Source organism: Halichoerus grypus, chromosome 2, assembly GCF_964656455.1.
Source record: "Halichoerus grypus chromosome 2, mHalGry1.hap1.1, whole genome shotgun sequence".
NCBI lineage: Eukaryota > Metazoa > Chordata > Mammalia > Carnivora > Phocidae > Halichoerus > Halichoerus grypus.
Window position 1 is genome coordinate 11733978 of NC_135713.1, and position 18394 is coordinate 11752371.

Below are 18394 nucleotides of genomic sequence, written 5' to 3' on the forward strand. Positions count from 1 at the left end.
AGCCAGGACTGGTTGGAACACAACAGTGCATGCTGTCCTGGGCACTGGTCTGCCTAGAGATTCAGGGAAGTAGAAAGATTTTTAAATACAAGAACATATTTCTCAAGGTCATGTCATTGAATTATAAGATTATAAATACTTTTTTTCTTGCAACACAGCCTCTTGGGCTCTCCCACATTAGTCTGAATTAAGGAAAAACCCTCTGGTCAGAGAACTACTGAGTCTTTAAATTGTTTTGTTTCTAGAAACTAACTGTACAAAAAAAAAAAATTACTCTCTTCCTCCCCCCCTTCCTTACCATAAGAAAAGACCCCAAATGGGGAACAATTAGGGTGGGGAGCTGTTGAGTTTTTTTCACTTCTTACTCTAAACTATCACTGAAGAACTTTTGTCATACTTGGGAAATATAAGGACTATCTCAACCCTGAGAGAGATCCAGAAAAGGCTTCCTGTGAGGACCACTGAGCTGGACCCTGGCTGGGACGTGCCCTGGGGTTTGGAGAACTTTTAGCCTGATGGAGCTGGGCTATGGTGGAGCCCCTCCCTGGGCCTCCCTCCTTGTGGTCCCCTGCCCTCTGCACCTCCCAAAGTTATTTATTGGTAGGACTCAAAGAATGAAAAAGTGCATTTGATACCATACCAAAGCTTTCCTTGGGCCCACCCGACATATCCTAAACAACACTAAAAGCTATTCTTTCTGAAGGTATCAACCATCCATGGACATTTCCAAAGCCAAGCCACCTGCTCAGGCTGACCCATGAAACAGACACAGAACAAGACCTTTGGAAGAAGACAGACCCAACACAGGCAGCAAGGGACCATGCCTGGCTTCCACTCCCGCGCCCAGATGGAAGAATCCCAATCAAGTGAGGGGTTCTGGCCAACGTGCAAACCTCTCCACATGCCCCTGGGCCTCATGGCCGACAGGTCCAGCCCTATCATGACTTTCCTGGAGCAAGCCTCGCCTGGTTCTTCCCGCTCACTTCTTGGGCATCTGATGCCCTGTGCCACCAAGCTCCGAGTGGAACAGAGCACACGACACCTTTATGTTTTAGAATGACCTGGCATAGGACCCTCAAAAAAGCGAAGAGGCCTCCGACCTGGGAATACCGTCAGTGCAGGAAGACTGCTTTGAGCTTCCCCAACTCACTTCTCAGCATTTTAAACGGCTTTATGCCCCTGTCGTTACAGATTATATTTGTCTACATGTATCACCCAATATGGAGAAGGTCACGCTTGGTCTTTTCACGGTCCTTGCCATGTGACTCTCCCAGGTTCCACGCCCTTCTAATTATATGTCAGCTGAGCGACTGGCAATAAAAAAGAAACCTGTGTTGGGGAAATTTTTTTTTGGTCGGCAAACTCAAAGGCGTGGCCCTCCTTACTCTGAAAAGTGGGAAGGAGCAGTGTTCCTGTCTAAGGCTGCCAATACCAGGTCTTGCTCTAGAAGCTGAGGTGTGTGTGGTAGGCCATGAGTGAAGTTAAGCCACCCATGTGAAGGAACCGTGTGGGGTACGGCGTGCGTCGAGGCAGAAGGCTTTGGACACGTCCCGCACAGGCTCTGTCATCGTGGTCTTCCCGAGTTCTCCGAGACGGGCGCCACATATTTATGGCCCGTGATGTTCATCATCGACGGTGTCTCTGAGGTTCTAATGACACATTCTAGTTGTGTAATGAAGGGTCTCTAGCTGATCTTTCCCCGACTTCGGAAGAGGTGGCTTTTTCAATTTGATCTTTAAGTTCCAGCCGCACAAGCATGAGATAGTCACACATGTTAAAAAATACTGCTGTTTAATTTTCTAGTCATGTACTTTTAAAAAGCTGATACAATTAGACGTTTTTTTTTTTCCCCCATCTTCTCAGATCTGCCCCTGAAACCACCCGAGAGCTACGCATCTTAATTTCTAGCACTCATCTATACGGAGGAAAAGTCTCTCAGAGGAAGCCCATGAAAATTTGTCCCCACGGTGGACACACCCAAGGTCACTTGATGTCCAGAAATATGAATGCAGCCCTGTGATGTTCGTGGCTGACTTTATGCCCTTACATTCTTTTTTTTTTTTAACGAGGAACAATATGATTACACAGCACTGAAAATAATAAACACAAAAGGCTTGCCTTTTTCGCCCCTTCCAGTGTGTATTTCCATTCTCACTGTTGTCTATGCTAGCTGACCCCATTTATACCCCTGTTACCCATAATGAAAAATAGTTCCTTCCTCATTTATTGATCCTTACATTTATATACAAATGACAGACTCTGTAGGACTGCTGTAAATAAGATACAATGTTCATCGATACAATACGTTTCAACCGCAGGTCTCTAGAGCACAGGAGTAATCACCGTATTGTATTAGAGACGTTTTATTGAAAATGCGAAAATAGGAAATGTATTATAGCCTAAAATAAATTACATAACATATACAGTATATATTTATATCTTTAAAATATTTTTGTGTTTAGGTTCTTTCCGTCTAGGAATTTTGACTAAATCAAGAATTTAGTGAACTGTGTCCATAATTTTTTTAAAGAAAAAACCCGCTTTCCAAAACTTAGAAAAATATACTGCACTAAATGGATTTCAAATGTGTCATTTCAGGGAATATCACATAGTGACTTTGCTATCGCTTAGAAAATGTCTTGCTTTCTCATGGTGTGAATTACCTGCCCCGCATGGTTATGAGTAAGAGTAGCGGAACCAGGTAACGAATCTACTTCAAAAGTTACGATACAGCAACCTGGCATTAGAATGCTAGATTATGACTTAAAGCTTCCTTTCACTTTAAGAAAACTAAGAAAAAACTCCGTTTCGCTTGCTCTAGCGCCATCTTCAGGAAAGGTGAGTGACAAACAAGCCTTCGGGGAAGTCATGCCTGAGGATGCTGACGTCTGGAGATGCGCTTTTGTGACAACTTAAAAAACTTAGCTCATGTATGTACACGGCGGGGCCTGAAAAGTGGGAGCTCGCTCAAACCTAGGAAAATGCAGGTGAAATGCTACCGTTCAGTCCGCCACGCCCCCGGCGTCTCGAACCTTCCCCCGGGAGGTCAGGCCCGCGCGTCCGTCCGTCCGCCCGGCCGTGCAGTGCGTCCACAAAGGCACTGGTCAGTGTGAGCGGCCAGGCCGGGCTGCCATCTGTCGCGGACGCTCTGCACGGCGGGGGAGGGGGGTGGCCGGGCGTTGGTGGCCGCAGGCCCCCGGGGCTGCGTCTCTCTCTGCACAGCCGTGTTCCTGGGAAGCCAGCCACAGAGAGCCGAGCTGTAACCTGTGGATTCGGAAGAGCGACGCGGAGGGACAGGGTCCAGTCGGGCCTGCTGGGCGGGGGCGGCCGAGGGCGCTGATGGCCCAGCCGCAGTCCTTTGGTTCCGAGTGGAGATTGTCCGAGGGGGAGGAGGAGGGGACGGGCTGTTCTAGAGGCAGCTGCGTCTTTGGGATTTCGGGGGAAGTGGGGGCGTGAACTCATTGTTCTGTTTGTGTGTCCAAAGCGATGGCAGGGACCACTGTTCGGGTCCCCACAGCCGAGGGAGCATACCCAGTATGCCGCAGAGTCTACACGAAACCTCTAGCAAGGCCTCTTCCGTGACCCAAACCCAAACCCAAACCCCAGAGCAGAAGAAAGCAAGCACGAGGGAGAGGAGATGTCGCTGCGCTGCCACCTGGCCGCCCTGCTGTCCCCGCGTCCGGCGCCTTATTCATTCTCCTCTCGCATTTCCACCACGTCTGTCCCCTCCTCCGCCGGCGGAATGTCCGTCATGGCCGAGTCCTCCCCCTCGGCCGCCGTCTCGGTCTCCATCTTCTTTTTCTAGACCCAAGAAGACTCATGAGTGTGGGGCTGTGACGGGGACGCGATACCGCAGAGCCACGAGCAGGGAGAGGCCGCCAGGGTCTCAGGGGGCCCCTCGCTGCAGACCTGGGTCCCGTTTCTGGTTCGGGTGACCTCCCTGCGGCTGCATCTGGGCTCAGTATATTCCTCTCAGTCCGGTTACTTACTCGGGGGGCCGGCACTGTGCTAGGCGCTTTGGGGGATCCTGGCTGCCCTGTCCCCCTGCCCTGGGGCCCCCCGCCCCCCCACATGCAGACTGTTTTCCCCTCCAGGCCACCCCAGGTCTGTGTCTCTCTCCCACCCTGCTGGTCGCCTGTCCCGATTTCCGGCGACCGCACTGCCATGTTGGCCGCCTTGCGGTAAATGCCTCTCCGGGCCCTGACCTCTTCTCCTTGGGGGTCAGCTTCTCCAGTGCCGCCCCCCAGCCCCGCCATTCTCGGCTCACTGGAGACTCTGTCATTACCAACACCCTTGGCATCACTGACAGGCCAGCTTCAAGGACACGGTCCTCCACCTCCCGCCACGGTCTGCCTCTCCTTCCAGGCCCCTGCCCCCACAACCCACGGGCCTTCTTGCCTCCTCTCCCCAGCTTAAATGAAATGCTCAATAGTTAGCATCGCTTCTGTGCCCTGCCCCTCTTTTCTTTAATCTCATTTGTAGGTAAAACCCTGACCTTGGTTGGGCTCAAGCCTCTGCCAATTTCAGCCCTCACCACCCAGCTGCCGTGGCTGGGGAATCACTGGGGAGCCCCAGCGATCCATCCTTGGGCCCCTTCCCTTCTCTACCCCCCTCCACTCCCTGGCTAATCCTGTCCCTCCTGCTCCCTAAGTAGTCATAATCTTAGGACTATACCCCCAAACAATTAGGTAACCCTGCAGGATAAATGAATTATGTGCTAACGGTGAGTACACTGTGTATGTGTGTGTGTGTGTGTGTGCAAGCGTGCACACGGTGGGCAGTTGAGAAGACTTCCTGGAAGGGCATGGGATCTGAGGTTGAAGAGGGGAAGGGCTTTGCAGAGGCAGAGTGGGGAGAGGGCATCCTAATCACCCAACATTTTTTAGACTGGTCCTTCCTCAGCGATAAAGTCTGAGTTTATAATGACTTAAAGGACGGATCGGTTTCAGCATTTTCTTGCATAGTCAAAGCATTATTTAGTTTCTACAATTTGTATTCTCCCAAGGCAACACTAGGATGCAGGATTGTATCCTTTCAGTCGTCTCTCCTGAGCAATCTGGCTGCCCTTTGAGACAAGGCGGGTGTCAGGAATAATCCACGTAATGGGTATAAGGAGTAACCTACAAAACAACATACTAAGGTGTCCCCTTGTTAGTGAACCTGACCTAGGACAGAGCAACTCTGGCCACGAGGGTCACTCACACGCAGGAGGGGCCCCGGAGTTCTGGTGAGCAGTGTGGATCCAGCTGAGGTGGGACATAAACGGGAGGTGCCACCGCCCCGGCCACCTCTCGCTGTGGGTCCACAGGGAGCTGCCCAGGATCCCTGCACCTGGGGAGGCTTCACAGCCCGGGCAGGTGCGTGGGTCTGCAGCCAGGCTCACCTGTTTCCGATAGACGTAGCACGCGGCTATGGCGACCATGGTGGACTCTCCCACAAACCCCGCCAGGAGGGAGCCCACGCCCAGGGTGGCTCCGTGTACCCTGGGATGAGAACACAAAGGCCATTTGTCTGTTAAAGCCGTGCTGAGGCACAGGTAGAGTGGAAACCCAGCCCGGGAAAGGTGCAGACAAGAGAGGAACCAATTGCCGCCCCCACCCCGAGCTCTGCTGGAAGGGCTGCACCTGATACGCGGCCCCCCTGTGTGGGGAGGGGACCTGGAGCTCCGAGGTGAGCTGTCCCCCACTCCCCTTCCAGATCTTGGCTCCACGCTGCTGGCAGGGCCGTGGGCCACGGCCCCCTCACTCGTGAGCCCACAGCCCTTCCTGCGCTCGTCTCTGTACAGAGATGGGAGCTCTGAGGGTGGGGGTCACGACGCCCTTCCTCCCTGTGCTTTCCCCCTTCCCGAGCCTGCCGCCCGTAGCAGGTGCTCAGTGAATAGCGTGTATGGGCCTGACCCCAAAAGTACTCTTCTAGAATGTTGCTGAGCCGCCTTCCACCTACTGCCTGGACAGAGAAAGAAGGTATCACTCTGCATTTCTAATCCTAGATATGCTTGGGGATGCCACATGAACATGCAGATGTTCTTAAGTGGCAGAAGGACCCACAGCCCCCAAGCCCTCCCCTCCTCGCTCCCCGACAGCATACCCCAGGTAGGGCAGGACCACGAGGCTGGTGATGAGGACGATGATCCGCAGCACGGAGCTGGGGGCCAGGACAAAGGTCTTCTTCAGCGTCATGAGCCACCCGGTGAGATGGGCCCTCACAGTGACTGAGGGGACAGCAAAGGACTGGTCAGTGACACCCTGCTTCTCCCAGTCCTCAGCCTCTGCCCCATGCCTCGCCAGCACACCCGAGGTCGTGGGGTGGCTGGGTGAGGACCCAGGCCTTGCTGCTGCGGCCCCGGGCTGGCCGCCACATCTTCCTGCCAGGGCTCCTGAGCCAGCTTCTGGGCCTGCCTTAGCCCCGTCCCTACCAGGCTGCCTCCTCACTGCAGCCCTTAGCGCCCAGACAGAGGGCTGCAGGCAGCTGCCTTTCCCCGCTGTGACTGCTGTCTGTCTTCGGCTGGCCCGGCCTGCCCACCGCCCCCCTGCCCGCCAGCCCGGCCTCCAGCTCTGATCTCTGCTCTCTAGAAGAGAGGACACAGAAAAGCCACACCTTGCCAGCGATCCAGTTTGTGCAAGAGGAGGGAAGCCGGACCAGAAGGCCCGTCTTCCTGGGGGGAGGGGCGGGGGAGGATCGTGGAGACCGGAGCGGGGAGAGGGAAGGATGGGGCTTCCCTCGTTCCTTCCCAGCCATCCCGGACTGCTGGCACCCTCCTCTCCTTCCCTAACAGCCCCCCTTGTCTCGGTCGGTCACTATTCCCAAGGACCTCGCAGTGCATTCCGGCGCTGGCTCCGCATCCACCCTGGCGCAGCGCGGGACAGGGCAGGGCGCCCGGCCTGGGCACAAACGAGGGCTCTAGGCGCGGACTGCGTGGGGGGCCGCGGACACCCCGGTCAGGAGGAAGTGCCTGGATGTTTACATTTGATCTGCAACTGCAAGGGGCTGTTGGAAGCTATGGCCTAGTCCTCCCAGGGTGGGCATCGCCAGGCAGACTCATGGGGTAAAAACTCATGTCCGGGGCACACTGGGAGGAAGACGCTCCTGTCTTCCTCGTCTCATGGGAGGCCCTGCCTGCTCGGGGTGGAGGCCTTGTATTATGAGGCACACACACACACTTGGGTTTGGCTGAGGCAGAGGGTAGGGGCGCCCACTGGAACGCCCACCCGCTTGGCCTGAACCCCGCAGGTTGCAAAGACAGATGGGGCCTGATGGCTGGCCCGAAGCCTTAGTGTGACCGACACAGAAGTGAGTCAAGAGATTAAAAACCAGTCCAGTCCCAGCAGGATTTGTCTGGGACCCCAGCTCCTCCGCCAGTTGAATCTGGGGAAGGAGCGGCCGGTCCTTAGTCTCCAGCAGGGGGCAGCCTTGTTCTAGGTGGGGTCACCTTCCACAGCGTGGCTCCCCCAGTGTCCCCTTGAGAAAGACCAGACACCACCCCATGGCCGCGATCTTCCACTTCTCCACTTCTTCCACAACCGGGAAGGTGACACCTGAGAGGCCCGGCCTCCAGAAATGCTCGGCGTCTAAGAGCAGGGGTGGCCTACGATCCGGTGCCCGGATGGCCCCACTGGCCCTGGCCTCCTCCAGCTCTGCGGCCCATTTCTTAACCGTGGCTTTGTCCATTCTGCCTTCTCAGCTGAATGATTTAGTGGCTTATTTGGGCATTAATTTTCTTTTTAAGATTTTATTTTTAAGTCATCTCTATACCCAACGCGGGACTCGAACTCACAACCCTGAGATCGAGAGTGGCAAGCTCTTCCGTCTGAGCCAGCCAGGCACCCCTGGGCAATACGTTTTTGAATAAGTAATGGCATGCGCTTGGTATGGAATTGAAAAGGTGCAACTGACTCCCCCAGGCCCTGGTCCTGCTCCAGAGGCAACCACTGGTACCAGTTTGGTGAGTTACTTCCAGGAACAGTGAGTGGACACCCAAGCACTCACCATGAACTTGACACACAGAATAACAAGCGTGTGTGATATGCTTGTTACAGAAAAGTAGCATGCTAATCAGCCATTCTGCGGCCTGCTCTTCTCATTTAATAAAGAACCGCCTCACTCGTTATAGTAAACCTCCTCCTACGGTATTGGTTTGGGAATTTTCAGCCTGGCTTATTTTTGGCTATGGAGACTTTTCTCTCTGGCCATACGCCGTCTGGCCTCAGCTCTGCCCCCAGATTCTTAACTCCAGCAGTATTTTTCTGTCTTTGTCCATCTGCAGGTTTTAGCAGTCTATCTGCCTTTTGCTTATGTTACTTTTTAAATAACGTATTATAAAACTGACTTCGGAGGATATAGTTCTAAGAATTTTAACACACGCACAGATCTGTGTAGCCATCACCATGAGCAGGGCACGGGACAGTTCCAGGGCCCCCCAAAACTCCTCACGCTGTCCCTTTGGGTGCGCTTTCTTTTTACTGTGTCTGCGACCTCTGTCCTTGAAGAAACAAATTATGGCTGTCCGATTTGTTTCTTGAACTTGCAACCCAGTAGGTAATGTGTTGGCACCTTTCCAATCCACTGTGACATTTTAGTGTTCCTGTTTGGGACATCATCGCAAACATTTCCAAAGAAAGAAGACCGCATCGGGCATGAGGGTAGACAGGAATTTTCCTTTCATTCTCTGTCTTTACCTGGAACCGGGAAGAAGGAGAAGATGCGCAGGGGAACTACGCAGAGTTCTGCAAAGGCGAAGTCCACTCCAATGATGTCTATCAGAATTTTCTCGGAAACGTTGGGCGTCCAGAACATCACGAAACAGAGCTGGGGGCAGAAGGGACAGTCAGCAAGGTCGTTAGCAGGAGCGTACGTGAGTGAAACGACATCAAGGCAGGTGTTCCGTGACCCCGCGGAGCTAGGAAGGAGGGCGAAGCTGCCCGATCAGGGGCTGGTGCATCCGTCCTCACACTGCCGCCGTCCTGCCTTGTCCTCACCTTTGGACACAGGCCCCGCCCATCTGGCACAGGTGCCCCAGAGGGACCCCCAGAGGGACCCCCGCAGCGGGGCTACTGAGGGAGACCAGTTGCTCTCATGGAAAGCGTAACTAGGTTGCTAAGCCGCTCAGTGAGGTCAGGGTGAACGTGCTCAGTCATGGGATTTTTACAGCTTTCCCCCAGGAGTGAGAAGTGACCCGAAAGCACCTGGACTACATCTGCACGCGCAGAGCCACACTGAGTCAGCGCACCTCACGAGAAAGGAAACACTGAGACTTAAATTCATGATGGGTTCAGGAGCTTCTCAAGGTCTTGTTAAGAGAATAAGAGACAACAGCCACGGAATGTGCACTTTTGGAGAGCAGGTGGGCAAGGAGTACAAGGATTTAACAGACCCCCCCCCCCGCCAAAACAGAATTTTAAACTGACAGGGGGTGGGGGTGGGGAGCGAGCTGCTTCCAGCCCTTCCCCCCTCACCCCATCAGGAAATGTGGCAACAGGCCCTCTGGAAGTGAGGGCAGGGCCAACAGGAGGCCGGTGGAAAGTCTAGTTAGTAAGCAGCTTGTCCAGTCGCCCCTGCACAGCTGGTGACTGTGGCCCCTGACCTTGGCAGGACCCTGGAATTCCATCTCTGCAGTGGAGGACAGTTGCTGCCCGGAACCCGGGGGATTAAGGGAAGGATGACGTCGAAGCTCCTGTCCTCTTCCTCTGTTCAGCTCCCAGAACACAGGAAACCAGCTGCATCCTTTGGGGGGAGGAGACCCAGGGTTCTGGAGGCTGGAGGCAGAACCCCCTCCCGTGCCTGACCGGCCACCACGAGGCCCACACAGGGCATCGGCCGCCCCCACATGGGCAGGGCTGCCAGTCGGCTTCTGATGCCCCCCCACGGTGAGGAGACAAGCAGGGATCACCAGACTTTGAGGAAGGCCTCTAAGTTGAAGAGGCTCAGACAGAGGGAAAAAAAATCGGAGGAAACAGAGACAAAGCAGAGAGATAGAGAGATGGACAGGTGTGTGTGTGTGTGTGTGTGTGTGTTTGGGCGTGTGTGTGTGTGCGCACACACAGGGAGCGAGAGAGAGAGGAAACTTTCCCCACTGATATTCTCAGAGTGATAGAAGATCCCGCATCTATGAAACAAGGCCCAAATGGAAATGTTATTTCAAAAAGGTGGTTAAAGAACAAGAAAGGTACTTCTGAAAATTAAAAAGATTAAGTCAGAAATAAGAAATTCACAAAACGACAGTAAGATAAAGTTGAAGAAATCTATAACAAAGATGCAACAGGACAAAGACATGGGAAGTACAGGAGAATGGGTTAAAAAAATATAAATAAAGGACCAATCTAGGAGGCACAAATTCAAGTAATATGAGTTCCAGAAAGAGAGAACAGTGAAAATCTGAGAGCTGAAAGATACGACTTCTAAGACCATCGTGGGGTCCATCAGGTGGACACAGCACTGTGGATGAAGGAAGACCCGCCAAGCACAGCACACACAATGCTGGAGGCAGAGACAAGATTCTAGGAGCTTCCAGCAGTGGATAGCTAGAAAGCTCACACCGAGAGTCAGAAGACACGGGCGGTAAGTGAGGAGGGAAAACGGTTTCTATCCTAGAACTCAGAACCAAACTGTCAATCAAGTGTGCTGGAAGAAAGACACCTTCAGATGTTCAAGGCCTCAAAGAATTTCCTTCCTACACAACACTTTCTCAAGAAGCCACTGGGGGTATCCTCTGTCAGAGCAAGGGAGGAGTCATGGATGAAGAAAAATTACAGGATTGATCTCAAGAAAAAGGCCTGGGGAATCCCTGGGATGGGGTCAGGGAAGATCCCAGAAGGGCCGAGAACAGGCCCACAGGTCAGCAGATTTGCACTGGAGCTGGTTGGAATAGACCTCATATGTGGGGTGCATGCAATGAAGGGAACATGTGGGAATAAGTGGCAACTAGAAAGCTGAGAAAAATTATGAATAGGACAATGATGACGGTCCAGGAAAAACTACAATTTTTTCAAGAAAAGAAGGGAATCAGAGCTAGCTGTCAAGAGTTTGCCACATTTGGAATCCATTGAAAGAGCTGCGGAGCTGGGGGGCTGTCTGGGAGTACAAAAAGTGGGGAGTGCGCAGGCCGGGGGAAGGGCTATTGGTAACAATCCTTAGGGAATGGACTTTTTAACCTCTGTGTGTGTATAACTGATTAACAAACCCTGAAGGAAAACATGTAATAATATAACTTTGGAAGAGAATGCTAAACACCTGCCAATTCCACCAAATATTTTCTTGCTTCAGGTGCAAGTGATTCTTCTTTAAAATGAAAGTGAATACATTCTAAAATGAATCACAATCATGTAAAAACAGAACGCTGAAATTTCAGAATGCATGATCCTTTAGGCTTTGGGTAAATTAAGTTTCATGGAATTAGGCTGGTCCCATTAACTATGTTGTGCTAATGGGAAGATCTATTATAAATATGTCTCACTTTATAAATGTAATGGAGCTTTTATTCTATCATGCATGCTTCAGCATCTGGAAAGAATATTCCATTGCATTTCAAAAGTGGCAGATGTACAATCATTTAACCCTCCTGCCTAATGCCAGTACTCACACCCAATTTTTGACATGAAGGGAAAAGTACTTCCTTAGATCTAGCAACCCAGAGCTCAGAGACTTTATTACCTAGTGGCCTGGACAAGTGGCCTTGTCATCTTTTTCCACTGCAAAGCTGTCAGCCCGAAAGGGTGAGGTTCACGCCTACAGCTCGAGGGAGGCGGTGGGGTGGGGGAGGGAGGCAATTTCATGCAATTAAAACTTCAAAATGACACTGAGCATGGGACTGGGACACAATCCATTTCCCTGATGAAGAGATGGATCATCTCTCCTTCCAAATATTTTCCACTGCAGTAAAGCTGTAAAGATTAAGGTAAGTGAGCATCGCCCCAAGTCTGGACTTGCTTTGTGTCTAAGGAGATGTGGAGGGTAAGCTATTCTAAGTTTTCCCGGCTGGAGGGCGATACCTAGGGCATATTCTCCTAAAAACGTAGGCTTCCAGGAGAATCACTGGTATGCTGTATTTCTATTACAACCAGCGATGATCTGAATGTGAGATAATGCTGCACGTTGCAATCTCTCTGTGTTTTGTAAATCACCATAAAGTAGCCTCTAAGTTTCAACAAACCAAGGAAAAAGGAGGGTGTAACCACACGTCAGAGAGGATGGAACAAGAAAGCATCTGTCGCCAAGCCAGATAATCCCTCCCTCTTGCTTCTCCACATGGACAATGTTCATCTGGAAACTTTTTACTGCCTTGGACGAGATTATGAGTAAACCTTTGAAGGAGGGAGTGCAATCCGAGGGCATAGCAACAACGAGCTGCCCATGTCACATGAGACGTTTACACGAATCTCAACCTGGACGGGTGGCCACCATTCTGGTCCCTTGCAAACCAAACGCTGAGGCTTGGTGGGTCTCTAACAGATCCTCCAGGAGAGTGGCTTGATATTCCATTTCCAAAATTCCACAGTATTTGACTTGGACCCATGGAGCGACTCTGGTCTCCCTCTGGTCTCTATCTGTGCTAAGCATACCTTAAAGGTCCCTATCAAGGCCACATGCCACCGAGGTGCCTCTTTAGAGTTTTCAGTCACACACACCGAGAGCCTAGACTGGGTCTTCTAGAGCAAGGTAGCCGAAAGCCGTCAGTCTGGTCTGGGGCTTCAGCAATCCCAGGTAACTGTTCCAAGAGAAGGAACATGGCCTACCTCGACGCTTCCTTTCTTTTCTCCCCCCAAATTTCTAAATATGGCCCCTTTGCCGTGCTTCCAGGATGAAAATGCCCGCTGCCTTCCAGCAAGCTCCTAAGAAAGTGACTATTTCCTGCACTGCCCAGTGAGAAAAACGTGCAACTTAGAAGTAGGTGTGGTGTTGGTTAAAAGCTGCAATCAATACTTACGTGCAGGTCAACTTCCCCTAAGAATAATAACCAGATCACATCTGACCAGCCTGTTTCAGAAAACAAGAAGCTTCAGAAGTAAACCTAACAAAGAACATTTCAGGAAAAGTGTCATTCTAATGAGTTGCCCGGAGGAGGCTTCCCTCGGAACAAGCCCTCCCAGTTGACCATGACATGCCGTGTTCCTCAAATATTTGCAGAGCCTAATGACATTGACTTTTCCAAACCAGAACACAAACCTAATAAACTACTGACAATGAACAGGATTTGTTCTCCTTGGAGCAGGTGCGGGGTTGGCTTTTTTTTTTCCCCCTGCAGAGCTTGCTGTCAATATTATCTGATTAGGAAGCAGCCGGCAAAACAGAATAACCCACTCAGCGCTCAGATCTGGGTTCTTCTATTTATTCTCCAATAAAAGGAGCCGGGGCTTCTTAGAGAAGTGGCTTATTCGAAGACCAGGGCAGGAAATATACGAGATGATCAGCCTGGAGTAATGTGTCAAAGGACACAGGAACTCAGCAGAAAGAGCTCCCGATAGCCAAAGCTGGAACGATTTGAGCACCAAAATAATATAGTATTGAATTATGACCCCCAGTGTACAATAACTACCCACGAGTCCATACTGATTTGAATAGGGACAAATCTCCCACATAAAATGCCGAACAATTTATATATTTGGATGAGGCCTCAGGGAGGTGGAGCATACCCACCCCATCCTGAAGTGTGGGCTAACCACAGCAACTGCCTCCTAGAGAGAGTACCTTCCAGCAGGGAAGTGGCGAACACAGTCTCGGCCAGGCGATCAAGGTCAAGGTCAACAGTGATTAAGTCATGTTGATTGCACATATTCTTGGTAAGATGGGAGAACAGCACTTTACCTGGGTCGGCTTCCTCCCCCCAGACCCATAAGCCCGGTCTAACAGAGAAAAACCTCAGACACACCCAAACTGAAGGCCACTCTACACAATACCTAATGAGTATTCCTCAAAACTATCAAGCCCACAAAAACCGAGTTTGAGAAGCTCTCACAGACCAGAGAGGCTAAGGGACAAGAAGGCTCACTGGAATGTGGTCACGCAGACCGGACCATAGAACACAAGAAGGACACAAGGAAAAAGCTGGTGAAATCGGAATGAACTCTGGAGTTTAATTAATGGTGGGGTTGGCTCCTCAGGTGCGTCAAAAGGGCCCTCGTAGAGCAAGATGGAGTGAGAGGTAGCTCAAAGAGCTACCTCCTCAAAGCTTCTGTAAACCTAAAATAATGCTAAAAGGTTACTGAAAAAGAAGAAGATCCATGACCCATTCCTCTTTTATTTGACAGACTGTGATTCTTTTTCTGAGGACCAGGCCACTGACTCTGACATTTCTATTTTGAACTTGGACATACTTCTCTGTGTTTCAAGATACATTCATCTCTAGTAGAGCATGGACCTCTCCAGACAAACCTTCTACCTTCATGATCACTGGCTTTTCCTTTCCGTTCATTGTGTTAGCCTCTTTAGAAAACTAACCACCCCTGGGCCACAGCCCTTTTATTCACAATCAGGACAGGACGTTCCCAGTCGGTGTAGATGCAACGGCCATGGCTTGTATGATGGTGTTGTTCCTGAGAGGCATCGTCCTGAGGGGCAATCTGTTAAGCTGGCTTCACCTGTCGGTACACAGTTGTTCTGTGTCGGGGGCAGTATTTAACTTTTCGTTTCCAAATCTGTATAACAATGATCTAAGCTATGACAAAGTTCTGTCGTATATTAGAATGCTCAATCGGGATTATAGCATGCACAGGGGATGAAGGAAGCCCTAAGCCTTACAGAAACAACCCCCCTGGGTCTAAGACGCTCCTGTCTGAGTCAGTGTGACTAGAACCACAGAAGGAGCGTCCTCCCCAAGCCTTGCTTCCTCTCCCACAGAGTCAGTCCCTGCCCTGCCCCGGGACGAGGACTTGGGAATGGGATTTGAAGAAGCCAGTTGTTTCTGTCAGCGTCTGAACGCAGAGAACATATAAACCCAGCTGCTGTGGGACAGCCAAGCCCGCACGTCCTGAGAGGAGCCCACTCCACAAAGAAACATGGCCAAGAGCTCTGGGTTTGACTTCATCTCCAGAAGCTGTTGACCATGCTTTTGAGGAACTCACAAAGCTGTCTTCATTACCCCAAAGACCCAGGATGAGTAGCAAGTCAGAGATTCTGATCCCCTGCAGTTAGAAAAAGGGATACACGCAACTGTTTTTAGTTAACATGGTCAGGCCTGGGCATCATTTTTATTTGGAGATTTTACTTAGAAAGACAAGGTCAATGTCCTTTTAATTGGGTTTAAGTGTCCACTGGGTAAGCCAGTGTTTAACCCGCAACTACACCGTGTACAGAGAGGTGCTTATGAGCTTGGCTCTGGACCACGTGCTTGGTGAGCATGTGATGTACGTTCTGGTGTCCGCTCCCTTCCGCAGTGTGCACGACCAGACACCAGAATGCCCCACACTGAGGAGCCTGCCCCGTGCATTCAGGGCCCTATCAGCCCCCGGCGCAGTCCATGTGATCAATCAGTCTTAGCTATCATTCTCATCAAAGCTTTCCTGGGACCACAATAAAATGTTAACCTTGGAGTCATCTGGAGGCGGTAAGATTAGGACTGATTTTATTTTTCTCTTTGTACTTTCTCATTTCCCACAAAGCACATGTAATCTTTTTTCTTTTTTTTTTTTTTTTTAAAGATTTTATTTATTTATTTGACAGAGAGAGAGAGAGAGAGAGAGAGAGAGAGAGAGCACAAGTAGGCAGAGAGGCAGGCAGAGGGAGAGGGAGAAGCAGGCTCTCCACTGAGCAGGGAGCCCGACGTGGGGCTCGATCCCAGGACTCTGAGATCATGACCTGAGCCGAAGGCAGCCGCTTAACCGACTGAGCCACCCGGGTGCCCCTGTAATCTTTTTTCTTTGTCAGAAAAACATTTTAGCATAAAAAGGACCCCTGTATCTGTCTTCACAGATCAAGTCCATGTGTGCCTATGACAGGGATTTGAGAAATCCTGATTTGGAGGGAGGGCAGCTTTCAGAAGGCGGCTGACAACTTGATTTTCTTTTTTTTTTTTAAGATTTTATCTACTTACCTGACAGAGAGAATGAGAGAGCACAAGCAGGGGGAGCAGCAGAGGAGAAGAAGCAGGCTCCCCCCCAAGCAGAGCGCCCAGGACCCTGGGATCATGACCTGAGCCGAAGGCTGGTGCCCAACTGACTGAGCCACCCAGGCGCCCCATGACAACTGGATTTTCATAACCAGTGTCCCGGGAGCTGCGTCCCGTGTCACGCCAGTCGGAAGGCACGCTGATTTGATTTGCTTGTGGCTGGAGGGGCCCTATCAGAAAAAGCAGGACGCTCTCGGGCAGCCCATGTCTACCTTGCCCGAGTCTTCAGTGAGCGCTGATGAAGACCTGAGGAACATCATTTGGCCTTTTGATTCTCAGCATCAAATTGCGCTGGCAGTAGGCATACGGCAGGGGTGGGGAGTTCAGCAAGGGTTTTGTGGGTCATGGTCATGGCTCTGAGCCGGGCAGGGGGTGAGGGAGTGGGGCCTGGGGGTGCCATGGACAGCATAGTGTGCTGACTGGCCCTCTGCTCCCTGGTGCTGTGTGAGGGCCGACTGCGGGGGGCAAGGGCAGAAGCAGGGAGCCCCGTCATGGCGGGGGGTGGGTGCTACTGTAACTATGCCGGGAGTCGGCCACGGGCCAGCGAGAGGGGAGGAAGGGTCGATGTGGAGGAATTTGCAGTGAGTATTAAAGGGAAGTGCCGGGGGACAGAGGTGAGGCAGGAAGAGGGAGGGGTGCGGTGGGACGTGGACGAGCGGTAGTCCATGTCAGCCTGGAGCCCGGGTGCACTGCGGGCGCCCTTCCAGCCTGTCTGGGCCAGTTTCTCCCTCCCACTTGCTGGCTGCCACCTGAGCTAGAGGCGGTCATTGCGAAGAGCCTTCCCAGTGCGAACAGTGAGTTCACGACCCAGCATTCCTTCGGGATGCCTCTTGGAACCAGTGTGAATCCCAGTTTTGAAGGAAAAAAAATATGCCATCTTACTAGAACAGAAATGACTAAAGCAGATGTAATGTGTGAAAATGGCCAACGAGCCCCATTTCTGGACATCGGTGTTAAAGAGGGTGACGGGGGAGCAAGCCTGGGATAATCGCCAGAGGGGATGAGCTGCTGTCCTGCGACTGGCACTCTAGGGGACCGCCGATCCATCCTCTGACAGAGAAGGGACAGCAGGGGACAGGGCAGAGGGAGGGGACACTTCCGCGGAGGAGAAAGTCACAGGCAGGGAAAACCTGGAGAGGAAGGGTTGCGGGAATGACAGCACTAGCCAGCGGGGAGGGGCGCCGTCCGGCCGGCGTCTGTAAGGTCTGGCTTGCCGACTGCAGTGGGGGAAGGAGATGGGGTAAACCGCATCTGTCACACGGACACACAGAGCTTGGAAAAGCACATTACAAAGTGTCTGTGGCGCCCCTGATAGTCTCAGTGTGGCTTGAGGACAGTCACGCTTGTTACACATCTTCCCCGCACACATTCCTGAGAGTCGATGCACAACCCCGCCGCCCCATGTTACGCTACAGCCATGGTAAAAAGCTCACGTTCTCAGATGTAGGGTTTAAAATCAGCTTTTTAAAAGAGTATGAAAACAGAATCATCCCTGCTATGATTTCAATGGAATGAAACTGCCCAGTACACCCCACTAGAGCACTGGTGCCTCTCTCGGAGCGAAGCCCCAATTCTGAGCAAGGCGGCAATGATGCACTTCCAACAGCAGGGGGCGCCATGCACCAAGCCTGCAGAGGGCGCTCCTTCTAGCTGCAGAACGTTTCATGCTTTCCCATTCTTACCCGATTTGAAGAGTACTTATAAAGTTCCAACCTGAGCTTCTGCTTAGCCTTAACTTTCCGTTGACAGTTCACAAACTGAAACTTGCCCGGGGCTGGGGCAGGGAGCACGGGAGTTGTTTGGTGGGTGTAGAGTTTCGGTTTTGCAAGATGCAGAGATCTGTGGATGGATGGTGGTGGTGACCAGAGCGTAGCTGTGTAAATGTACTCAACTTTAACACTTAAAACTTGAAAAACTTTAAAATGTTGCACTTTGACAATGGTTAAGATGCTAAGTTTTACGTTAGGTGCATTTTACTGCGATTAAAAGATCTTTTCATACTGTCATTTCATGATGCAGGTTTAGGTGGAGTTTTGGGGACCCATCTTCACTGTTGTAGTCTCCTCTGAGTTTCCCTAAACAAACCAATCAGCCCCGCAAATCTGCAGGGCATGATGATTTCCTTAAAAACCAGATGCCGGCGAAAAGTGGGAAGGAGCGGCTCTTACCCACTGCTGATCACGCACCAAGAGCTTTCCATCGGTACACAGTCTGTGGGGCGCCGGGTGAGAAAGCTTCGAATTCAGTTTATTTACCTTTGGTCCTTTTTGTCCTCCCCATGCACAAGAGGGTCATTTT

At 51.5% G+C, this 18394-nt stretch overlaps 1 protein-coding gene across 2 annotated transcripts in view; it reads right to left on the reverse strand.

The window, feature by feature from the left end:
* Positions 1-1774: 1774 nt before the first annotated feature.
* ANKH (ANKH inorganic pyrophosphate transport regulator) overlaps positions 1775-18394 on the reverse strand; it is a 128991-nt gene continuing 112371 nt past the window's right edge. For both annotated transcript variants that reach the window (XM_078066582.1, XM_078066583.1), the window contains exons 9-12: positions 8676-8805; positions 6088-6211; positions 5384-5483; positions 1775-3801 (exon numbers count right to left, since the gene is read on the reverse strand). In XM_078066582.1, the coding sequence (XP_077922708.1) occupies positions 3688-3801; positions 5384-5483; positions 6088-6211; positions 8676-8805 (468 nt within the window). In that variant the 3' untranslated portion in view covers positions 1775-3687. The remainder of the gene's footprint in view (positions 3802-5383; positions 5484-6087; positions 6212-8675; positions 8806-18394) is intronic.